The sequence below is a fragment of the Sarcophilus harrisii genome, chromosome 4 (genome assembly GCF_902635505.1).
Source record: "Sarcophilus harrisii chromosome 4, mSarHar1.11, whole genome shotgun sequence".
Taxonomy (NCBI): domain Eukaryota; kingdom Metazoa; phylum Chordata; class Mammalia; order Dasyuromorphia; family Dasyuridae; genus Sarcophilus; species Sarcophilus harrisii.
The window spans coordinates 355,822,819-355,847,306 of NC_045429.1; the positions used below are offsets into that span (position 1 = coordinate 355,822,819).

Here is a 24,488-nt window from a genome sequence, read left to right on the forward strand (position 1 = left end):
GTGATCCCATATTCAGTTCCCACAGTCCTCTCTCTGGGTGCAGATGGCTCTCCAACACAAGACTATTGGGACTGGCCTGAATCACCACATTGCTAAAAAAGCCACGTCCACCAGAATTAATCATCGCATAATCTTGTTGCTGTGTACAATGATCTTTTGAGCACCAATATTTTTCGATGAAGAACTGTGAATGACTTAGCTATTCTCAGCAATGCAATGATTCAAGGCAATCCCAAAGGACAGGATGAAACTATCCGCCCCAGAGAAAGAACTGACATTGATTGACTACATTCTATTTTTCTTTAATTTTTTCTCTTTTATTCAAGTCGTCTTGTACAAAACAACTAATAAGGAAATGTTTTACATAATTGTACATGTATAACCTATATCTGATTGCTTACCGTCTAAGGGAGGAGAAAGGTGAGGAAAGAATAAAATTTGGGACTCAAAACTAAATAAAAATGCTTTTCTTTTCATTTAAAAATAATAAAAATAAAGGGGCTGGAGGGAAGGGGGAAGATGAAGAAGGAGATTAAAATAATACATTTTGGCCTAAGACACTGGGAAAATTCTGTTGAGGACTTGCCAGGCAGCAGCCGAGTACCTCAGTTGATGAGTACTCAGTAGTGCCACTGGGTGGCAGAATGAGTCCACAGTTGTCCGCCCGCACCCAGTCGTCGGAGGGCCCTCCGTCCCTCCCTCCTCCTGTCTGTCCCTAAATCAAACCGCCCACCCCACACCCCACCCTGGCTACTTCTAGCTCTTCCACAGAAGGCTTCAATTTCTCCTAAACCCCGACTGGCCCTCCCTCGCCCTGGAACCCACATCTTCCAGGAGTTGGGATCCAGAAGCTTTGCTGAACCAGCCGGATAAGGGAGCGAATCTCCAAAGATCCTCGTGTGGGGCACAGTCTTCACTTAAGCTCCCACATTGGGGGATTGGTGCCATCAATCTTGGGTACTCTATACCTCTCTCCTCCAACCTAGGAATCCGAGAGACTCTAGAAAGACTCTCTGTTTTCCCTTCCCATACTCCAACTCAGCAGTTCCATAAATCTAGCCATCCCCGCCTCCAATTTTATCCTTGCAGATTCTCAAGGAAGTAAATGCTTCCCTCACCAGATGTTACAAGGTGGAAGGGGAAGGATAAGAGGAAGGGAGGGAGGGAGGAAGGAAGGGGACACAGCTGTTGGCGCACACACGCACAAGCACACAAAGCACCCCATCAACAAACTTCCCGTCCTCTAGAAAGGCTTTCACGTTCGTGCCAGATCCCCAGGGGAGGAAGAGGAGATAGGGGGAGGAGTGGTCTGAGGGACAACGAAAAAGGAGGGGAAGACAGACGCAACCAGATCCCGGAGAGGAAGGAGTTAAAAAATCCAGGATTGGCTCTTTTGTCACTGAGACGGAGAGGGAAAGAGGGAGGGCTCCGAGTGCAAAAGGGCTCCAGGTCCTTCCCAATCCCGTTAGGGGAGACGGAGAGTTTGGCTGGACAACCTATCTGCCCGCTGTGGCACCCCAGATCACCGACACGCGCGCGCGCACACGCACACCCCTCCTCCTTCCCTTTTCCCCTCCTTCCTTATCTTTCCCACTTCTCTCACCAGCACACACACACACACACACACACACACACACACACACACGCACGCAAGCACTCTCACACTCGCCCTCTCACCCACCTGCCCTCCTGCACCCTCTCTCTGCGGCACGCTCATTCCCTGGCACACCAGCACTTGTCTGCTCCTTCTGCTCACTCTCGCGCCTTCGAATTCCTCTGGTCCCGCGCCCAGACCTAGGGGGCACCCGGGGCCCCGGCGTCTCCCTGTTCCCCTCCTTGGAGATGGACATGATGCCTCACTGAGAAGGAAGAGGTTGCGTGGGGAGGGGGAGAGAGAGAAGTGGGTGCTCTTTCATTGCCCTGTTCCCTCCAGCCGAGACAATGCGCTCCCCGAAGTGCTCCTCGGGCGCCCTCCTCGCCTTCCTAGTCCAGTTCGTCCTCCGGGGGTGCCAGGCGAAGAACCTGACAGTGGCTGTGGTGCTGCCGGTGACCAACACCACGTACCCGTGGTCGTGGTCGCGCGTGGGGCCGGCCGTGGACATGGCGTTGAAGAGGATGAACGAACGGTCGGACCTGCTGCCGGGCTGGACGGCGGTGTACCAGCTGGGCAGCAGCGAGAACCCCAACGGGGTATGCTCCGACAGCTGGGCTCCTTTGGTTGCTGTGGACCTCAAAGTGGAGTACGACCCTGCGGTGTTTCTGGGGCCGGGCTGCGTGTACTCCGCTGCGCCAGTGGGCCGCTTTACCGCGCACTGGAAGGTGCCGCTGCTGACCGCCGGGGCGTCCGCTCTGGGCTTCGGCTCCAAGGATGAGTACGCCCTGACCACCCGCACTGGCCCGAGCCATGTCAAGATCGGGGACTTCGTGGCCACGCTGCACCAGGAGCTGGGCTGGGAGCGCCGCACGCTCCTGCTCTACAATGACCGACCCGAACACGTCGGGGACGACCGGACCTGCTTCTTTGCCATCGAAGGGCTGTACGTTCGGCTCCGGGCCCGGCTCAACATCACCGTGGACTACCTGCACTTTGTCGAGGGGGACCTGGAGCTGTATAGCGCGCTTCTGCGGGACGTGCAAAAGAAAGGCAGAAGTAAGGGGGTACTCTGAGATCGCGGGAATGGGAGGCCAGCTTTGCTCTCCAAATCACCACTTCTATACCTTTTGGATTCCCCAAGCTCCGGACCCACACGGGCCCCCAAATCACAGCCAGTTTGCAGTCATTGGCCCTTTCCCTTCCTTTCTCCCTTCTTCCCTGTTAGACCCTCCTCACCCTTTTTTTTTTTTTTTTTCTCTTTTCCAGCTCTGCTTCTGTTTCTCCAGCTCTTTCTCTCCCCTTCCTCATCTCTTCTACCTTTTTCCCATTTTTCACTCCTCATCCCTCCCCTGCTTTTCCATTTCCCCATCTTTCTTCTTGTTACTCTGTACAAATTGGCCATCTCTCCCACACCTAGGCACTCCCCTCTCCCTCTTTTCCCAATTTTCCCCTTTTCCTGTTTTTTTCACCCACTTCTCTGACCACCTATATAGTCCCTGTACCTTCTGTCTCTCCTAGTTATCTCCCCTTTCTACCCTCGGGGTCAATTTCCTGTCCTTTTCAATTTCCACTCTTCTTCCCGTCTTTTCTATTGTTACTTCAGAAGAGGGAAGGCCAAAAAATACTTATTGTCTTCGCTTTAGCACAAGCTAATCTTGGGAAGGGTGATGGGATGGGTATGCAAGAGGAGGGAGAGAATTCCAGGGGAATGGGAGTTCCCTAAGGGGTCTGGGGAAGGAAAGATTTACAGGAGAAGGGAAAGGGGCTAAAGTAGAGGATTCTCTTTACCCCCTCCCATCTTTCCCCTCCTTTATCCCCAAGCTGTTCTCTGCTCATCTGACTCCTTCTTGTCCTCTGCCACAGTCATCTATATCTGCAGTTCTCCAAACACATTCAGAGACCTGATGCTCCTGGCCCAGGAAGCAGGGATGACTGGGGGAGATTATATTTTCTTTTACCTTGATGTCTTCGGGAAGAGCCTGCAGGATGGGCATAACCCTATCTCTGGAAGGCCGTGGCAGCAGGGGGATAAGTATGATGCCATTGCCCGAAAGGCCTTCCAGGTGGGTACCCCCAAAGTCCTAATTAGGACTTACCTCTCATTGTATGACATTATGCTGGAGGCTTATCCTTCTGGAGCTTTTTTCCCTTGGTCTTTGATTGGGATTGGGGTTGGGGATGGGTTTTCAGGGAGAAAGAGAATGGATGGTAGAGGAGATGGGTTGGTGGCTTGAGAGCCAAATGAATGACAAGCTAGAGGAATGAGGTAAGTCTGGAGCTCAGAGGTGCCTCAGGCTGAGGAATTCAGACAACTCTCCTTCTATTCCTTCACTTCTGAACTTAGGACTTTAGACTGACCAGATAGAAACAGAAAAATCCTAGGGAGTGGTCATGGTATTCCCTGGAATGAGGAGCTCTGTAAATCAAGCACCTTCAGTTATATGCCTTATAACTCTTCCTTCCTTCTCCTCACCCTATGGCCAGGCTGCTAAAATTATCACATATAAAGAACCTGATAATCCCGAGTACCCGGAATTTCTGCAGCAGCTCAAAGATTTAGCCCAGAAGAAATTTAACTTCACGGTGGGGGAAGGTCTGGTAAGAAAGCTCCATTCTGATTCCCAAGCCAGTATCTGGCATCATACACCCCTGTCCTACTGTTGTCAATTCATACACACCATACCCATCACCTTTCCTATTACAACCCTTTCACAAACCACATAAGCTCTGGGCTTCCATCTTAATGCCTTTCACCTCATCCTTTTCCATGTTTTAGCTCTACTCACTGTGTTCTATAGAATGTAAGTAGGCTCTTTGAAAACAGACTTTCTTTTTTCTCTTTGTATTCTGAATGTCTAGAATGTCCAGTGCCTTTCCTACAAGTTTGCTTAATATTTGAATTTGTTAACCCTACACACTGTATCCTCCCTCCATATTCCTTCCCACCATCACCACCATGTCTCTTACCTTGGTCTTTAATAGCTACCCTACTCTCCCTATTCTTCCTGCCTGTTCCTGGTTCCTACTGATCTCTACTTTCTAACCCCCCATACATACACACCATGTTCTTACCCAATGTCCTCCTTCAATCATCCAGGCTAGGATGCCTGCTCACCAGTATCCCTCCCCAACAGGTGAACACCATTGCAGCCTCCTTCTATGATGGGCTTCTGATCTATGCCCAGGCAGTGACTGAGACACTTGCCAGTGGTGGTTCAGCCACTGATGGAGAAGCTGTCACAAGAAGAATGTGGAATCGGAGCTTCTATGGTTAGAGACTTGGGGGTTAGGGTGTGTGTGTGTGTGTGTGTGTGTGTGTGTGTAAAACAGAGGGACACCATGATATGAAAGAAAAGGAAGTCATCTGAGGGATTTAGGAACTCCTCTATGCTTCATGCTGGAGGGGGTCCTGAGAAGTCATTTCAACTAGAGCATTGTCTCTGTGCTTTTTAATTATCTACCACATGGAAGAAAAATGCACGCTCCATTTAAAGCCCATTCCCCCATCTCTTAATTAAAGACTTAATATACTCCATCAGGTTTCCATTCCACTGTCCCCTTCATTTCCACATAGAGTCATTCATATAAAGTCATACAGACACAAATATATGTATATGACTTTATACTGTTAGTGTATGCATGTACATGTATATGTATGTATGTGTATATGTAAATGACTTTATATATATTTATATATATAATATATATAAATAATATATAATATATATTAATATATAATATTTAATGAATAATGAAACCATATATAATATATGAATAATGAATAATGAAATAATATAATATAATAATATAATAAATAAATAATATATAAATATATATATTATATATATATATATAAAACTCACTTCGTGTGTGTGTGTGTGTGTATGTGTGTGTGTGTGTGTGTGTGTGTGTGTGTGAAAGAGAGACAGACAGACAGACAGACAGAGGGAGGTGGAGAATAGGGAAGAGGAATACAGAGATTCAGAAGTCGGCAATGAAAACAGAACTGGTTCGGGGTCCAGATTTTGAGTTCCAAGTCTTGGCTTTGTTAGTTATTAATTGTCCAACCTTAGAGAAGTCATTAAATCTTACTTTTTTCACCTATAAAATGGGATAATGGTTTTTATGCTGCTCATCCCAAAGGATTATTGAGAAGAAAATATTTTACATAGCCATAAAGTGCTACAGACATGTGAATGGATGTGAAGTATAAGTAGAGGACCCTGGACCTTCCCCCTTCTCAAGATGCACATCCTTCCCTCATCTTCCACTCTATATCTGCTTGTCTGCCTCAGGTGTTACAGGACACCTAAAAATCGATGGCAATGGTGACCGGGAGAATGACTTTTCTCTCTGGGACATGGAGCCTTCTACTGGTATTTTCAGGGTAAGTTTGTGGGGATGAAAAGGAATAAATATATCAACTCTGCCTGACCACCCTATCAGACACTTCCCCTATATTCATATCCCAATTACAATTTAGGGGGAAAAAGTCATTGATATCTTTTGTTTTTGCATCATCTTTGTTTCTATCCCTTTCTTCTCCCCCATGTAGTCATTTCTTGTAATAATGAATAAAAAAGAACTGTTGAACAAAATTAATGCTTCTTCAAGTATCATCATATAGATAATGTTCTACATCCATAGTCCTCTGAAAAGAAGGAAGGTACACTTTTATCACATTTTGAAGGTCACATTGTATTGCTGTAATTACACAATATCCAATTTCTTGTTTCCATTTGCATTGTCATTATGTAAATTGATCTGATTCTACTTCCACGATTGTATCAGTTTATATTAGTCTTTCCCTGTGTCTCTAATTTCCTCATTTTCATCATTTCTTCAGGTGCAATAATATTCCATTGCATGTGTGTATCACAACTTGTTCAGATATTCCTCAGTCAGTTCCAGCTATCTGTATTATTTTTAGTACTTTGTTACCACAAAAAGTGATACTATGAATATTTTGTTGTATATGGGATCTCTGTACTCCTATATCTATTTTGTATTGTTGTTGAATCATGGCAAACTTTCTGTGACCCCAGTTGGGGTTTTCTTGTCAAGGATATAGGAGTGGTTTGTCATTTCCTTCTCCAGCACATTTTACAGATGAGGAAACTGAGGTAAATAGGGTTAAGTGACTTGACTAGGATCACACAACTAGTAAGTACCTGAGGCTGGATTTGAACCCAAATCTTCCTGACTACAAGTCTGGTGTTCTATTCACTGTACCACCTAATTGCTATCTATAGCTATCTCTTTTTCTCTTTCTGTTTCTATCTTTATATATCAGACAATGAGATTAAGATAGAGATATAGCAATGGATGAAAGAGATCAAAAGATGTGAATATTTTATTAACCTTTTTAACATGATTCCAAATTGTTTTTTAGAATGTTTGGTAAGTACAACTTTACCAACAGTTTGAGCTAATTTTCATTTAAAATTATTTGACAATAATTATATTAATTACCTGTTTGTAAGTTTTAAATCTTAAAGCACATAGAAATATGAATTGCTTTTTCTTAATGTAACATCAACAAAGTTGTTTAAAGTACCCAAAGATTTCAAGAAGATCCTGCACAATGTTTTCTTTATATCTTCCCTCATTTAATAAAGCAAATAGTTAATTGATTGTTCCAGGATTCAAGGTCAAAGAATGGGTGGGCAGGAATTTGGGGTGGAGTAAAGAAGTCTGGGGACAACTTTGCCATGTTCTTCAGGCCTGACCAATCATTTTTCTTTCTATACCTTCCTCTTTTCCCCTCTCCCACTCCAGGTAGTGCTTAACTACAATGGGACAACCCAAGAGATGGTTTCTGTCCATGGACGTGAACTGTATTGGCCCTTAGGACATCCCCCTCCTGATATCCCCCGATGTGGCTTTGATGGCAGGGATCGTGCCTGCAGTCAAGGTAATTCCCTCTTCCTCCTTGGGTTCTCAATTCTAGAGTCTACCTGCCTATGTTCCCTTCAAGATCTGGGATCTGGGAGAAAGGAAAGAGGTGATTTCTTTCACTCCATTTCCCCAACTTTAAGGAAGTCCTTCTATTCACACAAACTGGAAGTTATCCGCTCAGTTCGGTGATCATTTCCATGTATAGAACACTCTAATTTAAGTATCCAGTTTTAAACTCTCTTCTGAACCCCACTCCCATGTCTGTGACCTGCTGGGCTTTAATGAAATCATGAACTTGGAGTTAAAGAGATCCTGCTTACCTACCTGTATGATTTAGGCTAAGAAGCAACCTTTGTCTCAAATTCCTCCTCTGTAAAGTGAAGGAAAGTATTGGACTGGATGATCCCTAAGATCCCTCTCCTCTAGATCTGTGATTCAGTGGTTTCCATCTAGTTGTCTTATAAGCATCTCAAAACTCCAATTACCCTAAATAGAACTCATTATAGTTTTCCCCAAACTCATTCTTCTTCCAGAATTCCCTATTTCTGATAAGGACATCACTATAGTCCCTGAAGTCTCTTCACAATTCAACCATCATCCCACTCAGTTACTACAATGATTTTTCTAAAATAGGTTTGACCATGTCACCCTTCTGCTCAGTAAGCTCTCATGGCTCCCTATTTACCCTACTCCTCTGTTTGGCATTTAAAATTCTTGCTAATCTGATCCCTTCCTATCTTCCTAGTGTTCTCTTACCTCCCTTCCATGCACTCTACAATCTAGCAGTGATTGACCATGATTCTCCATCATCACCTCCATGATTTTGCACTGCTATTCGCCATGACTAGAATGCACTGACCTCTTCATCTCCAACTGGATTTCCCTAGCCTTCTTCAAGACTCGGCTCCTATCCCATCTTCTCTAGGAGACCTTTACCTGAGATTGCTTTCCATCTCTTCTGTATATATCTTGCATGCACTTTATTCATGTGTTCTCTCTCCCATTTAGAATGTAAACTCTTTGAGGATAGGGACTGTTTTTGCTTTTCTTTGTATCTCCAATGTTTAAGGTAGTTATTAATGTTAGTCCTTCATTTTCAAAGAGTTCCATGACATCAGGGAGGCAAAGAATCTCCTCTTTCACCTAGTCCAAAAAAAAAAATTAAGTGATTAAATAGATAAATTAAACTGGAAGGAGAAGAACCTCAGGATTATTGGCCAAAGCAGAAATGATTGCTATTTACATTTAATCTGATCCAAACAACGACTAAAAGGTGCTTGGCCTAGGACCTATTGGTGGCCAATTAAAATCAAATTGGTTTTGGTTTAAGCCTTGGTCATTAAGAAAGAAATTTAGCCAGTGAACCCCAAGATATCTTGGGAGGGTTCAGAGATGAAAAAGGGAAAAAAATGCTTTTAAGAGCATCTTTGGTAAGAGTATGATACCCTATGAGGGAGGAAAGGAAGAAAGGAGAGAGGGAAGAAGGGAGGGAGTAAGTAAGGAAAGAAAAAAGGAAGGAATGATAGGAGAGGAAGGAAAGAAGGAGGGATAGAAGGAAAGAAGGAAGGGAGGGAGGGAAAAAGAAAGGAAAGATGTTTCATTGTCATGGAAATGACTCATTCTCAAAAGTTATCCTAATAGGGCACATGAAAAAACCATTATATATTATATGCTATCAAAACCTTCATTCCCAAAGGGTTAGGGAGAAATTATGTGACCAATGAAATCTACATTTGGCCTTTGTTAGGAGTATATAGAATAAGTAATGTTAATTGAATAGGCTCTGAGTTAATTGCAAAGTCAGGCCAGAGACATCTCCCCTCAAGGTTTTAGAGATACTCATAAAGGATTGGGTGAATCTCTTTTTCATTATAATCATTTCAAGGTTACATTTCTGATGTATTCTATCTCTTTCCCTTTTAACTACCAGTGATTAGCACCTTGATCTGGTTAGCCATTTAACTTAATCAATTATCTTTTGCAAAAGGACATTTGATTTGCAGATAAAAAGCAAGAATGATACTCAGTCTTACATCATTTTATTCTCTAGAAAAAGTGAATTCAAACTTAGCAAAGTTTTTACATATCTTTGATCTTATCAAAATCAGAAGCACCCAATGAGTGCTTGTTGCCTGCCTGCTTGCCTGCCTATTCATCAGTAACCCAAGTATGTAACCTTGGAGTCATCCTTGATTTTTCTATCTCTCTCACCCTCATATCTAGTACGTTGCCAAGTTTTGTCAATTCTAGTCCACCATATTTCCCATTTCTGTCCCCTGTCTCTTCATCATACGGCTTCTACTCCAGCTCAAGCCAAATGGTCTCCTTGCTTCCAGCTCTCCCCTTTTCATCTGTACTCCACACAACTGCCAAATTGATAGTTCTAAAACACAGAACACACCTTGTTATTCCCACACTAAAACAAACAAACAAAACAAAAACATTGTTGTTATTGGTTTTTTGTTATGATTTCAGACTCTGTGATCCAGTTTCAGTTTGTCATTTCCTTCTCCAGTTCATTTTTTTTAAGTAGATGAAGAACTGAGATAGGTGGGATTAAGTGATTTAGCCAGGGTCAATTAGTGTCTGAAGTCAGATCAGAATTTATGAAGATGAATCTTCCTGATTACAATTCCAATGTACTATTCACTGCACCACCTATCCATCCTGTACATAGTTAAAAACAAAAAAAACCAAAAAAAACCCAAAACCTTCAGTAATTCCCTATTACCTCCAGGATAAAGTACAAAATTCTTAGCCTGGCCCTTCACATTCTGGCTCCCATCCACATGGCTCTAGTCTTATTTTATATTGTTCCCTTTCATGCTCTATTATCATTGAACTTCCCTATTAGCTCTTCCCCATATACAATATTTCATGGCAGATAGTGTGGCAAGAGTCAGAGATCTTGGGTATGAATCCTGCCTCAGACACATACTGTTTATGCCCTGGAGCAATACACTTAGCTTTCCCAAACCTCAGTTTCCTTTTCTGTAGATAAGAGGGTTGAACTAGATAGCTTCTAAGAGTTCTTTTCCTCTCTAGGTCTGTGATTTCTCAACTCTACATCTTTGCAAATACAACATGTGCTGTATTTACTTTCTCATACACTCCAATAGAATATCCCTGCTTGATGGCAAGGACCATTTTAATTTTAGTCTCACTTTTCTTGTGACTTTCACATTGCACACAGTAGGTGCTTCATACATTTATGGTTGAATTGTCATCTAACCTGAGCATCTCCTCTTTCTGGATCTCTATGGTAGCTTCCTTCTCTACTCTGGAAGTCTTGGCCCTAGTTGGAAGTCTCCTGTTGTTCAGCATCTTAATTGTGTCCTTCTTCATATACAGGTGAGTAGGGTAGAGCCCTTGTGTTGGCAGAATGTGGAAATATAGCTGAGACAGGGCAAATAGGAAGGGGCTTGAGTGAATTGGGGGTGTCTGTGGGAGAGGAAGGGGAGTAGGAGGGACTATCTTGGTTGCAGGGCTCACACAGGGGAAGGGGATCAGGAGAAAACTTGCCCAAGAGCCAGGTCACTTCATATTTAAGGACAAAAGCCATCTCCTGTGTAACGTGTAAAAAGTTCAAGAGATGTAATTTCTGGGTAATTATTCATTTTATTAATGATGCTAGCAAGTTATTGATAAAATAGGTTAGTGTACTCTCAAATGCTAAAAACCCCTCATGGAGATAGAATCATATTTTATATGCCCTTGGAAGAGTGGAAGTTTCCGAGGGGTGCAATCAACTCTAACTGGCTAACCATTAATAAAAAATGAATATTATAATGAGATGTGGGTTCATTCTAATGAAAGTTTTGTATCACCCAAGTCTTAGTCAAAGAGACCTAACCATTTCTATATTGTCCATCTGACAAAATGGAAAATCTATATTTTCCCAGAATTATCTGAGTAAACATAGAGCAGGAATCCACCCATTAATCTAAACTTAGAATTTCTTTTATTATCTTTGATTAGATCTTTTGCCTTACTGAGTCTTTGAGAAAGATTTCCCACACTGGTTGATTTTTGGATGAGAAGTAGAAAAGGGCGGGGAAACCTTGGTCCTGATCCAATAATTAGCAATTAATAAAAGAGAACAATATTTCTCTCACCTGGTTCTCCCATTGTGGTTCAGCATGACCTATAGGAGAATGGGGAGGTAAAGAAGGAAAAATGATGGGGAGGAAAAGAGACTCAAACAAAAAATGATTTTTGAGGATTTAGGACTCTGGGAAATGGAATATAGAAAAAGAAAAGGAAAGTAGGAAGGACGCTAGAGAAATTAAGATTCTTAAGCTTTTTTGTGTCCTGGACCTCTTCTGTAGCCTGATGGAGTACGTAAACCCTTTCTCAGAATAATATTTTTTAAATTTATTAAATAAAATAGAGAAGCTTACAAAAAAACCAATTACATTGAAATATAATTATCAAATTTTTTAAAAATTCATGGATCCCCTGAAATTTATCCACAGTTCTCTTGAGTTTAAGCATTTTTGGTATAGGAGAAAGATCACTAATGCAAAGACCAGGAAAGATTAGTTCAGATTCTAGCTCTGACATTTACTGGCTGTGTGACTGCGAGAAAGTCACTTTTATTTTGAAGAAACTCAGGTTCCTTATCTATAAAATATGGATAATAACATCTCCTCTTACCTCCTGCAAAGTTGTCGGGAGGAAGCTATTTCTCAAATCTTGCAAGTCTTTGGAAATATATCATTATTTAAGGCTAAGAAGCAGTAGAGGCAAGATATAATATTCTAACTGTGTGGTTCAAGGTGAGCCTCTCTTTACCCTCAGGAAGCTGCAACTGGAGAAGGAGCTGGCCTCAGAACTATGGAGGGTACGATGGGAAGATGTACAAACCAGCAGCCTAGAGAGGACCCTCCGAAGTGCAGGGAGCCGGCTAACTCTGAGTGCAGTAAGTGGGGGAGGAGAAGGGGCTGTAGGGATCTCAAGGCAGGATTCTGAGGACTACAGCCCTGAGGAGTGTAGGAGCTGAAGCAAGGCAAAGATTTACTCTGAAGCTTTTAACTAGAGTCATTTGGAAAGAAGGTAGAAGGCAAATTTTAAAGGAAGTTCAGTATGGAGAAAAGGACTATGGGACCAAAAATGGACAATCTGAGCTTAAATGGGATCCCTGCTGCTTAGTAACTCACCTCTCTGAAAATCAGTTTTCTCATTTTAAAAATGAGAGAAGCCAGGCCTGATTGTATTTGTTTATATTCCCTGCTACTGGGAAGGATAAAGCTAGTGGATCACTTGAGCTCAGAAGTTCTGAATTTGTAATATAACATAACATAATGTAACAATATATGACACAACATAACAGAACCAAAAATAATATTGTAATAAAATATATCTAATAATATAATGTTATTATTAACATTAATAAATTATGTTAATTATATTAATTTAATTAACAATTAATTATATCATTGATACTGGTATTATTAATTTTAACATAATAGTATTTATATGGTTGCTATTATGTGCCAAGCACACATGTGCTAAGCAATTTATAAATATCTCATTTCATCCTCATAATTACCATGGGAGGTAGGTTTGATTGTTGTCCCCATTTATAGCCAAGCAAAGTAAGACAGACCAAAAGTGACTTGTTTCCACATCACACAGCTAGGAAGTATCTGAGGCCACACTTGAACTCAGATGATTCCAGGTCCCACTGGCCCACCTACCTGTCTCTAGTCAGTAGAGGGTCAGTAGGACTCAAGATGCCTGATAAGCTCTCAGGAGAGGGAGGCCACCAGACTTCCTAAGGACGGATAAATCAGGCCAGAAAGAGAACAGGTCAAAGCTGCTATGCCCATCATTGGTAGAATCAGGCTCGTGGAGGCCTGATAACATTTCCAGCCTGCACGAGATGAGAGATCTGATATAATAAAAGTGTTGGAGGAAGAAATGAAATACTTGCCTACTTCACAAGGTTGTTTTGAGCATACAATGAGATCACAGAATCCAAGCTAGAAGGCACCTCCTAGTCCACCTATGTCAACCCATAACTGAACAGGAATCCTCCCATCCTGGCTTCCTTCCATTTCTCAATTAAACTCGTACTCTCTACAGGAAATCTTTCCCAATCCCTCTTATTTCCTAATCCCTCAATTAATTATTATCTCTGTATTTTGTCCCTACCTCCTTTGTATATATTTTTTGCTAGATGTCTTCCCCATTAACTCCTTGAAGGCAGGGTCTGTCTTAAGCCTCTCTTTGTATCCATAGCACTTAGCACAGAGCCTGATACATAGTAGAAGCTTAATAAGTTGACAGCCTGACTGATAATGTCCTACATTCAATTTCTAATTGAAAATCTCAGATGAAACAACTTGATTAATATGGATATATGCTTTACATGATTGCACATATACAATCTGTATTAAATTGCTTGCTCTCTTAGGAAAGTAGAGGAAAAGGAGAAAGTCTGGAACTCAAAATTTTATATAAAAATGAATGTTAAAATATAAACTTAAGTTCTTAAAATAAAATATATTAAATATTTAAGAGGAAGGAAGGAAAGAGCAGGAAGGAAGAAAAGATGAAAGGAAAGAAGTGAAAGAAAGGAAAGGGAGAAAGGAAGGGGAAGGAAAAGGAAAAAAGAAAGGAAAGGAAGAAAGGAAGGAAGGAAGGAAGGAAGGAAGGAAGGAAGAAAGAAAGAAAGAAAGAAAGAAAGAATGAAAGAAAGAAAGAAGAAAGAAAAAAAGAAAGAAAGAAAGAAAGAAAGAAAGAAAGAAAGAAGAAAGAAAAAAAGAAAGAAAGAAAGAAAGAAAGAAAGAAAGAAAGAAGAAAGAAAGAAAGAAAGAAAGAAAGAAAGAAAGAAAGAAGAAAGAAAGAAAGAAAGAAAGAAAGAAAGAAAGAAAGAAAGAAAGAAAGAAAGAAAGAAAGAGGAAAGAAGGGAGGGAGGAAGGGAAGGAGAGAGGAAAGGAAGAAGGGAGGGAGGGAGGAAGGAAAGAAAATCTCAGGTGAAGCTCAATCTCTTTCAAGGCAGTTCATTTTCTTTTGGACAGCTCCAATCATTAGGAAATTTTGTTTTTGTTTTGTTTATGACATCCAGCTAAGACCTATCCTCACATAGCTCTTAGTTCTGCCCTTTGGGGCCTTCTCCCATGTGATAGACTTTCAAACAATCAGCCAATCAACAAGCTTTTTTAAAATTCCTATTATGTGACAGACTCTACGCTAAGTACTGGAAATATAAAGACAGAAGTGAAACAGTTCCTGCTCTCAAGGAGCTTACATTCTATTAAGGGAGATAACAAGAAGGCCATTTTCATGGCTTCCCCAAGTCCATAGTTCTCCAGCCTAAGTATCCCCAATTCCATTGCCTGATCTTCACATGGCACAGTTTCAGTTTCTCCCTACATTCTGATCACCCTTCTCCAGACAAGCTCTCACATGTTAATGGCTCCCAGTATTGATCACCAACTATGGTCTGATAGCAAAGTCAGACTGTAGTGGAACTACCTCTTCCCTGGTTCTAAGTCTTCTTCCACCTCACTTGCCTGCATTCAACTTCTGGGTTGCCGTGTTCCACCTGGTTTTGAGATCTGGCTGCTTTAATATCTGACTTACTACATGAGCTTTACTGTCATTCAACATTTCTGAACCAATTTGTTCACCTATAAAGTGGAATTATTAATAGTCAGTTGCCCTGATTGCCTCAAAGAGTTATTGTTAGTAGGATGTTGGGAGGAACACAATCAGAGTATTCTGCCTTCTTTTCACTTCTTTTAGTGTTTTTACCTTGGATCCAAAGGGGAAAAAACTTCAAGGAGAAAGTAAACCACAGTAGAATCCTCCTGGACTATGCAAGGTTCCAATGAGATAATGGATGGGAAGGCACTAACTACATCCACATGAAGGCACTGGGAGAAGTGGGCCAGGGCAGGGAGAGACAGGACCAGAGCAGCGATGACTAGGATTCAAGTGACTAGGATGACCAGAATGGGGACCTGGGAAGGGAGTTTACTACATGTGAGGGAAAGCCGATCACCCTTGATGTATATATACTCTCCTGCAGAGAGGATCCAACTACGGCTCCCTGCTGACCACTGAGGGCCAGTTCCAGATTTATGCCAAGACAGCCTATTACAAGGTAGGAGGCCAGGGCTGTAAATCCTGGATGGCTGGTTCCTGGGAATTACAGTGGAAGATAATTTGAGTTCTTTGGCTGGAGCATGGATAGGAGAATCAGTTGGATTGGCAAGAGGGGGACCTGTAACCTATCTTATACTAAATTTCTCTTTTTTTATCCAGGGTAATCTTGTGGCTATAAAACATGTGAACCGGAAACGCATTGACCTCACCAGAAAAGTCCTGTTTGAATTAAAACATGTAAATTGGGGTGGGGAAGCTCGTTACTGTGGAGGAAATCGGATGGGAGAGGAGTCTAGAAGAAGGGCTTTCTGGAAAATGGAGAATCAGAAGAGATCATTGGAAGAGAGATAGGAGAGCCATCCGAATACCTATTAGATGGAGTATTGGCAAAAAATGAGAATTAGAGAGAATTAGTTAGCAAGGACTAGATGGAGGGAGAAGCTGGCTCAGGGGAAGAGGGTCTCCAATAGCATTTTTGCTCTGTTACTTCCCTCCAGATGCGAGATGTGCAGAATGAACATCTGACACGGTTTGTGGGTGCCTGTACTGATCCCCCCAATATCTGTATCCTCACTGAATATTGTCCACGAGGGAGCCTTCAGGTGAGAGGGAATGTAGAGATGGATGAAAACCCAACAGCCAAGGAGAACAGAGTCCAAATGGGGGACTCTGCCGGAGATGAAGGATGAAAAGGATCTGGTTCCATGATGGGAGGCAGAGTGGGGGAATGATGTGGGTGAGTAGGCTCACTTTCTCAGTCTTCTCTGGATGATCATTCTACAGGATATCTTGGAGAATGAGAGTATTACCTTGGACTGGATGTTCCGATACTCACTCACAAATGACATTGTTAAGGTGTGTTCTCATGCTTTATTAGAGAGGAGAAAGTATGAAGAAGGTTTAGAGTAGGGACAGTAAAGTTGTTCTCAGCTGAGGTACAATATGAAAGAACGTTATATTTGAAGACAGGAGAGGACCTGGATAGAAATTTCTGTTCTTCTACTAATGAACAAAACACATCCTACTCTAGAAATCAATTCTTTCATCACTAAGAGGAGAAATTGGATTTGTTAACCTCTTAGGTCCTTCTCAGATGTAAAAATGTATGACTCCAGTATTTGGGGATGCAATTCAATTCAACAAACATCAAAAAAGGGCAAATGGTTCTAGATTTGGGGGATACAGAGAGAACTCCCCTCCTTGCTTCTGCTTCTCTGTAGGGAATGCTGTTTCTGCACAATGGTGCCATTTGTTCCCATGGGAACCTCAAGTCATCCAACTGCGTAGTGGATGGGCGCTTCGTGCTCAAGATCACAGACTATGGGCTGGAGAGCTTCCGGGTGTCAGAGCCAGAGCACAGCTACACCCTCTACGCCAGTGAGAACTTGCCCTTGACTGTTTTGCCCTCGCCCTAAGAATATGAGTGCCCTCTAAGCCAATGAGAGTGACCGCTGACCTCTAATGACCTTGACTAAGTACTCTCTCTGAACCTCAGCTTCCTCATTTGTAAATTGTAGGACTGGACTAGATTATCTCTAACACCTTTTGACTTCAGATGTGAGTGTAGCCACAGGTTGGAGAGCTGTGAGATAAACTGTTGACCCATGAAGATCCCAGTCCTCTTCATCGATAAAAGTCAAAACTCCAACTCCTATAACCTAACTCCAATGTTTCCCCCTTCATTCCTAAGCTGTGGAGGGCCTCTGTAACCTCTCTCTGTGACCTTTGACTTCTGACCCCCAGAGAAGCTGTGGACAGCTCCTGAGCTACTTCGAATGGCAGCCCCTCCTGCCCAGGGCACCCAGGCAGGTGACATTTACAGTTTCGGGATCATCCTTCAGGAGATAGCTCTTCGGAGGGGGGTGTTCCATGTGGAGGGAATGGACCTCAGTCCCAAAGGTGAAAGAACCACCTATTTGTTATATCTTTCCATCCCTATACTCAGCCCTGACACTGACTTTAGTTCCAAGGGAGATACTCTTCCCCTGAAAGAAAAAAAAAAAAAAAAAAAAAAAAAAAAAAAAAAAAAAAAGGAAAGAAAGAAAAGTTGTCCAAATCTTCTTTTTCTGATTGATTTCAATTTCAAGGAGAAAATCCTCAAATTTTCCCCTAATACCTAAGGGACCATTGTCAGCTTCCTTCATCCCTTCATCCCTCCTCTTTACATTAAGAGCCTGATTTACCCTCAGCTTATCTCTTAACCCCTCAGCATCCTTTCCCTGCACTATCCACCCCCAGACCCTGAAAATGCTCCCCTCCCTTACATTATGATATCACGCAAGAATATACACTAAGCCTCCAGAAATTACCAGCTCATGTCCACCAGCCCACAAGGTCATTCCCTAACTGAAAGATGGTTCTCCCCTGCCCCAATTATCTATGCAGAAATTATTGAGCGGGTAGTCCTAGGGGAACGGCCCCCCTTCCGACCATCACTGGCCCTTCATTGCCATCTGGAGGAGCTGGGACAACTGATGCAGAAGTGCTGGGCTGAAGACCCCCAGGAGCGCCCACCCTTCCAACAGATCCGTCTGATGCTGCGGAAGTTCAACAGGTCTCCCCTTCTTCCAATACACACACTCTGCCCATACCCCTTACCCTATCACCTCTTGCCATCTCTGCCTCTCATCTATTTCCCCTAATCCTATTCTGTCCATTGTCCCCTTTCACCTTCCTCCTTATTCATTTTATTTCCTTCCTTCTCTTCCTACATCCCCCCCTTGATATCTATTCATCTTCCCTCCCTCTTTCTCATTCTCTTCTTCATCCCTCCTTTTTGTCATTCTCCTTTCCCACTCTTCACATAACCTTCTATCTTTCTCCTCCACCTGTCATTCCCTTCCTCATCTTCTTGATCCCTCCCCCATTCCTCCATCACTTACTCATCCTTAGCTACCTCATAAAGTTGTTGTGAGGAAACACCTTGTAAAATTTAGATGTGTATTAAAGTGTTACTTCATGATTATTATCTCCTCTTCCTTTCCTCTTCCTTCCTTAAAGAGTTATGTAAACATCAATTATTATCATCCTTCTTCTCCCATCTTTCTTTTTCCTCTATTCCTTTCATCCTCTCTCCTCCTTTATCCTTTCCCATTCCTCCTCCTCTCCATTCCTTCACTCTTTCTTTCTCCATTCCCTGCTACTCCCTCTTCCTATATCTTTAATCTTCCTCCTCCTCCTTAATTATTACTCCTTTTTCACCTACCATTAGTGCGGGTAAATTGTGAGACTCAAATCAAATAATGGATATAAAGCACTCTGCAAATATCAAGGCATTGTGTAAATTCCAGTTATAATAATAATTATAATTATAATAATAGCTATTATTATTGTTGTTTTTGTTAGCCTATAGTTACCAGGCCTCCAGTCTGATAACTTCATTTCCCAAGCCTTCTACTTCACTTCCGTGGAGCTCAAGCAATACTTATAGACCAATACAGAGTTCTGCTGATAAATGTTTAACAGCCAGGCTCTACTAGAAAACAAACAGACAAACCCATCAATGCTCAAACTTTTAAATTTAATCACAGTAACACTTTTTCAAGCCTAGATAGTCAACAAAACAATAAATCAAGCCAATTTACAGCAATTGCCAATTTGGGGTATAAATGCTCACGCTAAAAATTTCACAGTTTGAAAGTCAGTTTGAGCTATTTCCAGCACATTCTTGTATTATCTTTTCGACTCTCTTCTTTTTTACATTGAGGCGTTTATTTTTCACCACTACTTTCCCTTCTGACAAAGGAAAATAATTTAGCAAAATATATACCAAAATCTTTTCTGACAGTATATCCAACATTCTGTCCTAGTCATCCCCTATCTCTCTGTTGTGAAAGTGAATATATATTGTATTATCACTTCTTCAGGACCTTCATTAATTTTTCCTTGTTATTCAGAGTTCAACTTCCTTTTTGTGATCTTTTAATTTACTTTGGTGTCATCATACATATTGTTGTCTCATGTCTGCCTATTTTGCTCTGTATCAGTTGATATAAATCTCTCCATATTTCTCTGAATTACTCATATCCTGCAATTCTTGCTACCAAAAAAAATTCAATTATATTCCTGTGCCATAGTTTTTGCAGCCATTACCTTCTTTGTTTCTAGGTCTTTGTTATCACAAAGTGCTTCTGTGAACTTAGTTTATCTTAGACTTTTGTTTCTGTCCTTGTAGTAAATATATCCCAGTTGTGGGATTGCTGGGTCAAAGGTTACTTCTTTTGATCATTGCAAATGGAAGTCCCCAATGACTAGACCACTTCACAAGTCTTTCCATACTGCATCAGTGTGTCTGTTTTCCCACAGCCTTTCTAATGTGAATTTCTCATCTTTGCCAATTTGTGTCACATTTGGTGAAAACTCAGAATTGTTTTATTTCTCGTTTTTCTTACTGTTATTGATTTGGAGCACATTTTAGCCCTCCTTCTTCTTCACCTCCCTCTCCTTCATCCTCCCTATCTTCCTCTTAGCGTTCTTCCTCCACAATCCTTCACTCCTCCACCCACCCCCATCTCAGTCTCTCCTTTAGGTTGCTCTATCTCAGAACCTATAGCAGACCCCAGGTATGGGAGCAGATTAACATTAAAGATTTCTTCCTCCCTTACAACTCTCCCCGCCCTGGGTGTTCTTTCCAACACTGATGGGGTTCTTGGTAAGTGGTTGAAGAAGTTGAACTGTAGTTCCTTACACACACACACACACACACACATAGAGTCCTTCAACCTCAAGCCTTCCTCCATCCCTCACTCCTACCCCTTTCCTTGTCCTGTACCAGGGAGAACAGCAGCAATATCCTGGACAACTTGCTTTCAAGGATGGAGCAATATGCCAATAATTTGGAGGAGCTAGTGGAAGAAAGAACACAGGCCTACCTGGATGAGAAGCGGAAGGCTGAGGCTCTACTGTATCAGATTCTGCCGCAGTGAGTTCTTGCCCTGGGATCTCCAGCACCCTCCCAGATCCTGCCCCTTAGGACCTATGTCTTCAGTTCCCCTCTCGGCCTAACCCCTATGGGTTACCTGTTGTAGGATCTCCAGAACTTAGTGCCCATCTATGTAAAGTAAAGCATCACCACCATTATTATTTATTTTTTGAGGCTAGAAAGTATCTAAGGCCGCATTCAAATTCAGGTCTGCCTGATTCCAGGACGGGGACCATTTAGCTGCTGCATACCATCATAATCATTGGTAAACAGACAAGATAAAAATGGTACTTATATGATATTTGAAAAATTTCAAAGTGCTTTACAAATGTTATCTCCCTTAGGAGAGCTTACAATTCATTCATTCTCCTAAAGGACTGATTACTCTCAGGCTCCTATTATACCTATTTAAGAATCCCTCTATTAATAGGGTTTTGCAAGGGTTAATGTTGAAAAATTATCAATACATATCTTTTGAAAATTAAAAAGCTTTAATGAAAAATAAAAGCAAAAATATTATTCAAATAATGTTTTGTGTATGTAGGTATAATCAATTTATTCAGAAATTAGATAACAAAAATATTTTCAGATTTTAAGTTCGAACTTTGTTAGCATGAATAAGCTAAGATTTTGAACTACAAAAAAAAAAAAAAAAAAAAAAGGATTTCCTCCATTTTCTAGAAATCTCTCCTCCTCTCTACCTTGACTCTCTCGACAATTTGGCTTCCCTTTTCATCCCTGTTGTCAAGGCTACTCCTCAGGTTCTCCTTCACATCCCTAAGACACCACTCGATTTTGCTCAGTTCTCTTGTTGAAAAAGAGCCTCTGTCAGTCACGTACATATCCAGCCCGCCTTGTCCCCTGACCCACTGAACCTGACCCTTTCTCCCTCTCCACAGCTCCGTGGCAGAGCAGCTGAAAAGAGGGGAAACAGTCCAAGCTGAGGCCTTTGACAGCGTCACCATCTACTTCAGTGACATTGTCGGCTTCACGGCTCTTTCTGCAGAAAGCACCCCCATGCAGGTGAGTGGGATGCCGGGGACCAAGCTGGCAGAATGACAAACTGTCTGTGGAGCTAACCCACCCCAAGGCTTGCCTTCCCCTCTTGGGTGGGAGAGCTTCCCCCTGAGTCCTTTCATTGCTTCTTGACCAGCCTGCCCCCGACTTCCTTTATCAATAGTTGCCACAGTAAAATTCCCTTTCTTTTTGATCCTTGACTTTCTTCCCAGGTGGTGGCTCTCCTTAATGACTTGTACACCTGCTTCGATGCTGTGATTGACAACTTTGATGTGTATAAGGTGACTGAATTGGGAAAGGGAAGAGGGGGAGGGAATAGAAGAAGAAACAATGATACAGAGACTGAGGGACAGAGAAAGAAAGAAAAAAGAAAAGAAAAAGGGAAAAATAGGGTGACTCAGAGAGAGACAGAAACAGACACAGGACGATTGTCAGGAAGATGGAAATAGGACAAACATGACAGACACATACATTGACTGCATCAGAGTAGGGCTGTGGATGGTCCAGAAGAAACCATTTAGGAAGTACTGGGGAAGTCAGAGCCACAATTAGGACAAGGCCATGGGAATTGTGCCCAAGGGTGGAAAATTCCAAGGGCACCCATACTCTCATCCCAGAGCACATTTCCTGCCTCTGACACAGAAAGGGCCAGAGATGGCAGGTGAGGTCTCATTGCCCTTGGGCTTCCCATGTTCTGGTGGCAGGTGGAGACCATTGGAGATGCATACATGGTGGTCTCTGGGCTCCCAGTGAGGAATGGCCGCCTCCACGCCCCAGAAGTGGCCCGGATGGCTCTGGCCCTGCTGGATGCTGTTCACTCCTTCCGCATCCGCCATCGGCCGCAGGAGCAGCTCCGCCTGCGCATTGGTATCCACACAGGTAAGAGTGTCTGCCCCTGCAGTGCCTGGGCTCGCTCCCCCATCTCTAGTCATGGTTTCTCTCATCCCAGCCTTTCTGGGCCTGCCCTGGCTCTCCCCAGAGGTATGGCAGCCTCTGCAATCTCAGCCAGGTTCTAGGACCACCCTACTCCCCCTCGCCTGTCCCTCCTAATAGGTCCCGTATGTGCTGGAGTAGTAGGACTGAAGATGCCTCGATACTGTCTCTTTGGGGACACGGTCAATACTGCCTCTCGAATGGAGTCCAACGGGGAAGGTAAGCTGGTATCTCCCGGCTCATGCTAGCCTGTCTCCTCACACTCCATCAGACCCCTCTCCCTTCCCTCAAGCCCTTCCCTGCTGAGGGACAATCTCCATATACAGGTGGGGCAACACAACAGAGACCCATTCCTGCTTTTCTTCCTTCTATTCCTCTTCTAGCTGCTTTAATTCTATTCGGCACTGACTGTGTGTCTGTTGAATCCTGACTTCTGTGCTAAATCCTTTGAAGGACATAAAATAAATATAAAAGGCCATTTCTCATTGGAAAAATCAGACATAATTGCTTGAAATCGTTAAAGAGGAAAAAGGGCACCAGATAGTCCAGCATCAAAATTAGATGTGAAGAATAAGTATAAGAGTTCAGAGAACTGAACAGCGATATAATAATTTTTAATAGTGAAATTAATCAAGAGATCTGGGTACAAGGCCATCTTATCACTAATCAATTGGACATTTCCCCTGGCTAACCTTTGTTTCATTTATAAAATGAGTGCCACAGTGGAAGGAGCAGAGGCCATGGGTTCAAATCCCAACTCTGACACTTATTCCTTCTTGGATGAAGTATGAATTACTTAATCCCTCTGGGCCTCAGTTTCCCCATTTGTAAAATGAAAGATTACATTAGATGACTTCTAAGGGCCCTTACAGAAGAGACATGATTTGAATGGGCTGCGAAGGATGGGTAGAATTTTGAGACAGACTTTATCCCTGGGTCTCTCCTGTCTCCAAGAATCCCAATAGGCTAAAGATTTAGCAGATTTAACAGAAGTCACACAGCCATCATTGTCAGAGGGAAGATTTGAACTGGGGCTTTCCCCTTGCCCTTATCTCCTTCCTTCCCTTTGATCTACCCTCCTTTGCTTATTCCTTCCCCAGCCTTGAAGATCCACATGTCTTCGGATACGAAGGCAGTCCTGGAGGAGTTTGGTGGCTTTGATTTGGAGCTTAGAGGGGATGTGGAAATGAAGGTACTGAATCCCCTGTCCCCAGATCTATTGATTATCCTTTCCCTTTTCCTCAGGTGCCCTCCCTAGTACCTGCCCCATCCCAGGGGGCTGCACCCTTACCTAGTCTGGGGCTCTCAGAAGAGCCAAGACCCAGCATTTGTGCCATCCTTAGGGTCCCAACTCTAACCTCCTTCTTTCCCTGCTCAGGGCAAAGGCAAAGTGCGTACATACTGGCTTCTGGGAGAACGGGGAAGCAGCACCCGGGGCTGATGTGCCCTTCCTATCACCCCCAGTGCCCAGACTCAGGATCAGCATCCCCTGAGAGAGAGCCCGGCTCTCACCATGGGACACTATGGGGGACTTGAACAGCTCAGGTTTGGAGACCTCAGTGGGGATGATATCAATGTTCTGGAAGAGGAGCAGAGACTGGGGATAACCCTAGACTACAGGACTGGATCAAATCACCACTCTGACACTCACACATACACAACAAACACACATGTATTCTCTGAGCTGGCCCAAGCCAGCGTCCTTGCATCGGGACCTTGGATGCCTGGATCCCTCTCCCCTTCATCCCATCTCTCCGCCCCCATACACTGTGGCTATTTAGGGGGAGTGGAGGGATAGAGCCACCCCACAGACTGGATGACTGGCCTATGCCTGGCTGGGGGAGACAGGCTCACCTGCTTAGAGAAGGTTGAGCTCAAAAAAGAAAGGGGTGGGGTGGGAAGGTTGGGGAAGGGGCGAAGCTTGCGGGAGGGCTGTCCACACCCAGCTTCTATTGTGAGCAGATGACAGATCATTAAAGTCTTTATTCCTGAGGCAGCCTCTTTTCTTGG

The 24,488-nt window shown here is 42.9% G+C and overlaps 1 protein-coding gene across 2 annotated transcripts; it reads left to right on the forward strand.

Moving 5' to 3' along the window:
- Nucleotides 1–1,090: 1,090 nt before the first annotated feature.
- Nucleotides 1,091–24,488, forward strand: NPR1 (natriuretic peptide receptor 1). Of its 2 annotated transcripts, XM_031966601.1 has the most exons (23): nt 1,091–1,307; nt 1,934–2,650; nt 3,458–3,657; nt 4,079–4,192; nt 4,729–4,864; nt 5,890–5,981; nt 7,373–7,508; nt 10,759–10,843; nt 12,293–12,413; nt 15,531–15,605; nt 15,767–15,844; nt 16,105–16,209; nt 16,391–16,462; nt 16,828–16,984; nt 17,351–17,506; nt 17,993–18,161; nt 20,382–20,528; nt 21,428–21,551; nt 21,758–21,826; nt 22,250–22,424; nt 22,599–22,697; nt 23,579–23,670; nt 23,857–24,488. In XM_031966601.1, the coding sequence occupies exons 1-23, from the start codon at nt 1,106–1,108 to the stop codon at nt 23,917–23,919; spliced, it is 3,384 nt and encodes a 1,127-aa protein (XP_031822461.1). In that variant the 5' UTR covers nt 1,091–1,105; the 3' UTR covers nt 23,920–24,488. The 2 variants fall into 2 exon arrangements, with proteins under 2 accessions (XP_031822461.1, XP_003768086.2); XM_003768038.3 differs by lacking the exon at nt 1,091–1,307 and having other exon boundaries at nt 1,615–2,650.

Bases quoted from the DNA above. Each gene is read 5' to 3' on its own strand.
- NPR1 (XM_031966601.1), top strand. From the start codon at position 1,106: ATGCTTCCCTCACCAGATGTTACAAGGTGGAAGGGGAAGGATAAGAGG. The intron at 21,552-21,757 runs GTGAGTGGGATG...CTTTCTTCCCAG, and splicing joins CAGAAAGCACCCCCATGCAG to GTGGTGGCTCTCCTTAATGA. The intron at 21,827-22,249 runs GTGACTGAATTG...TTCTGGTGGCAG, and splicing joins ACAACTTTGATGTGTATAAG to GTGGAGACCATTGGAGATGC.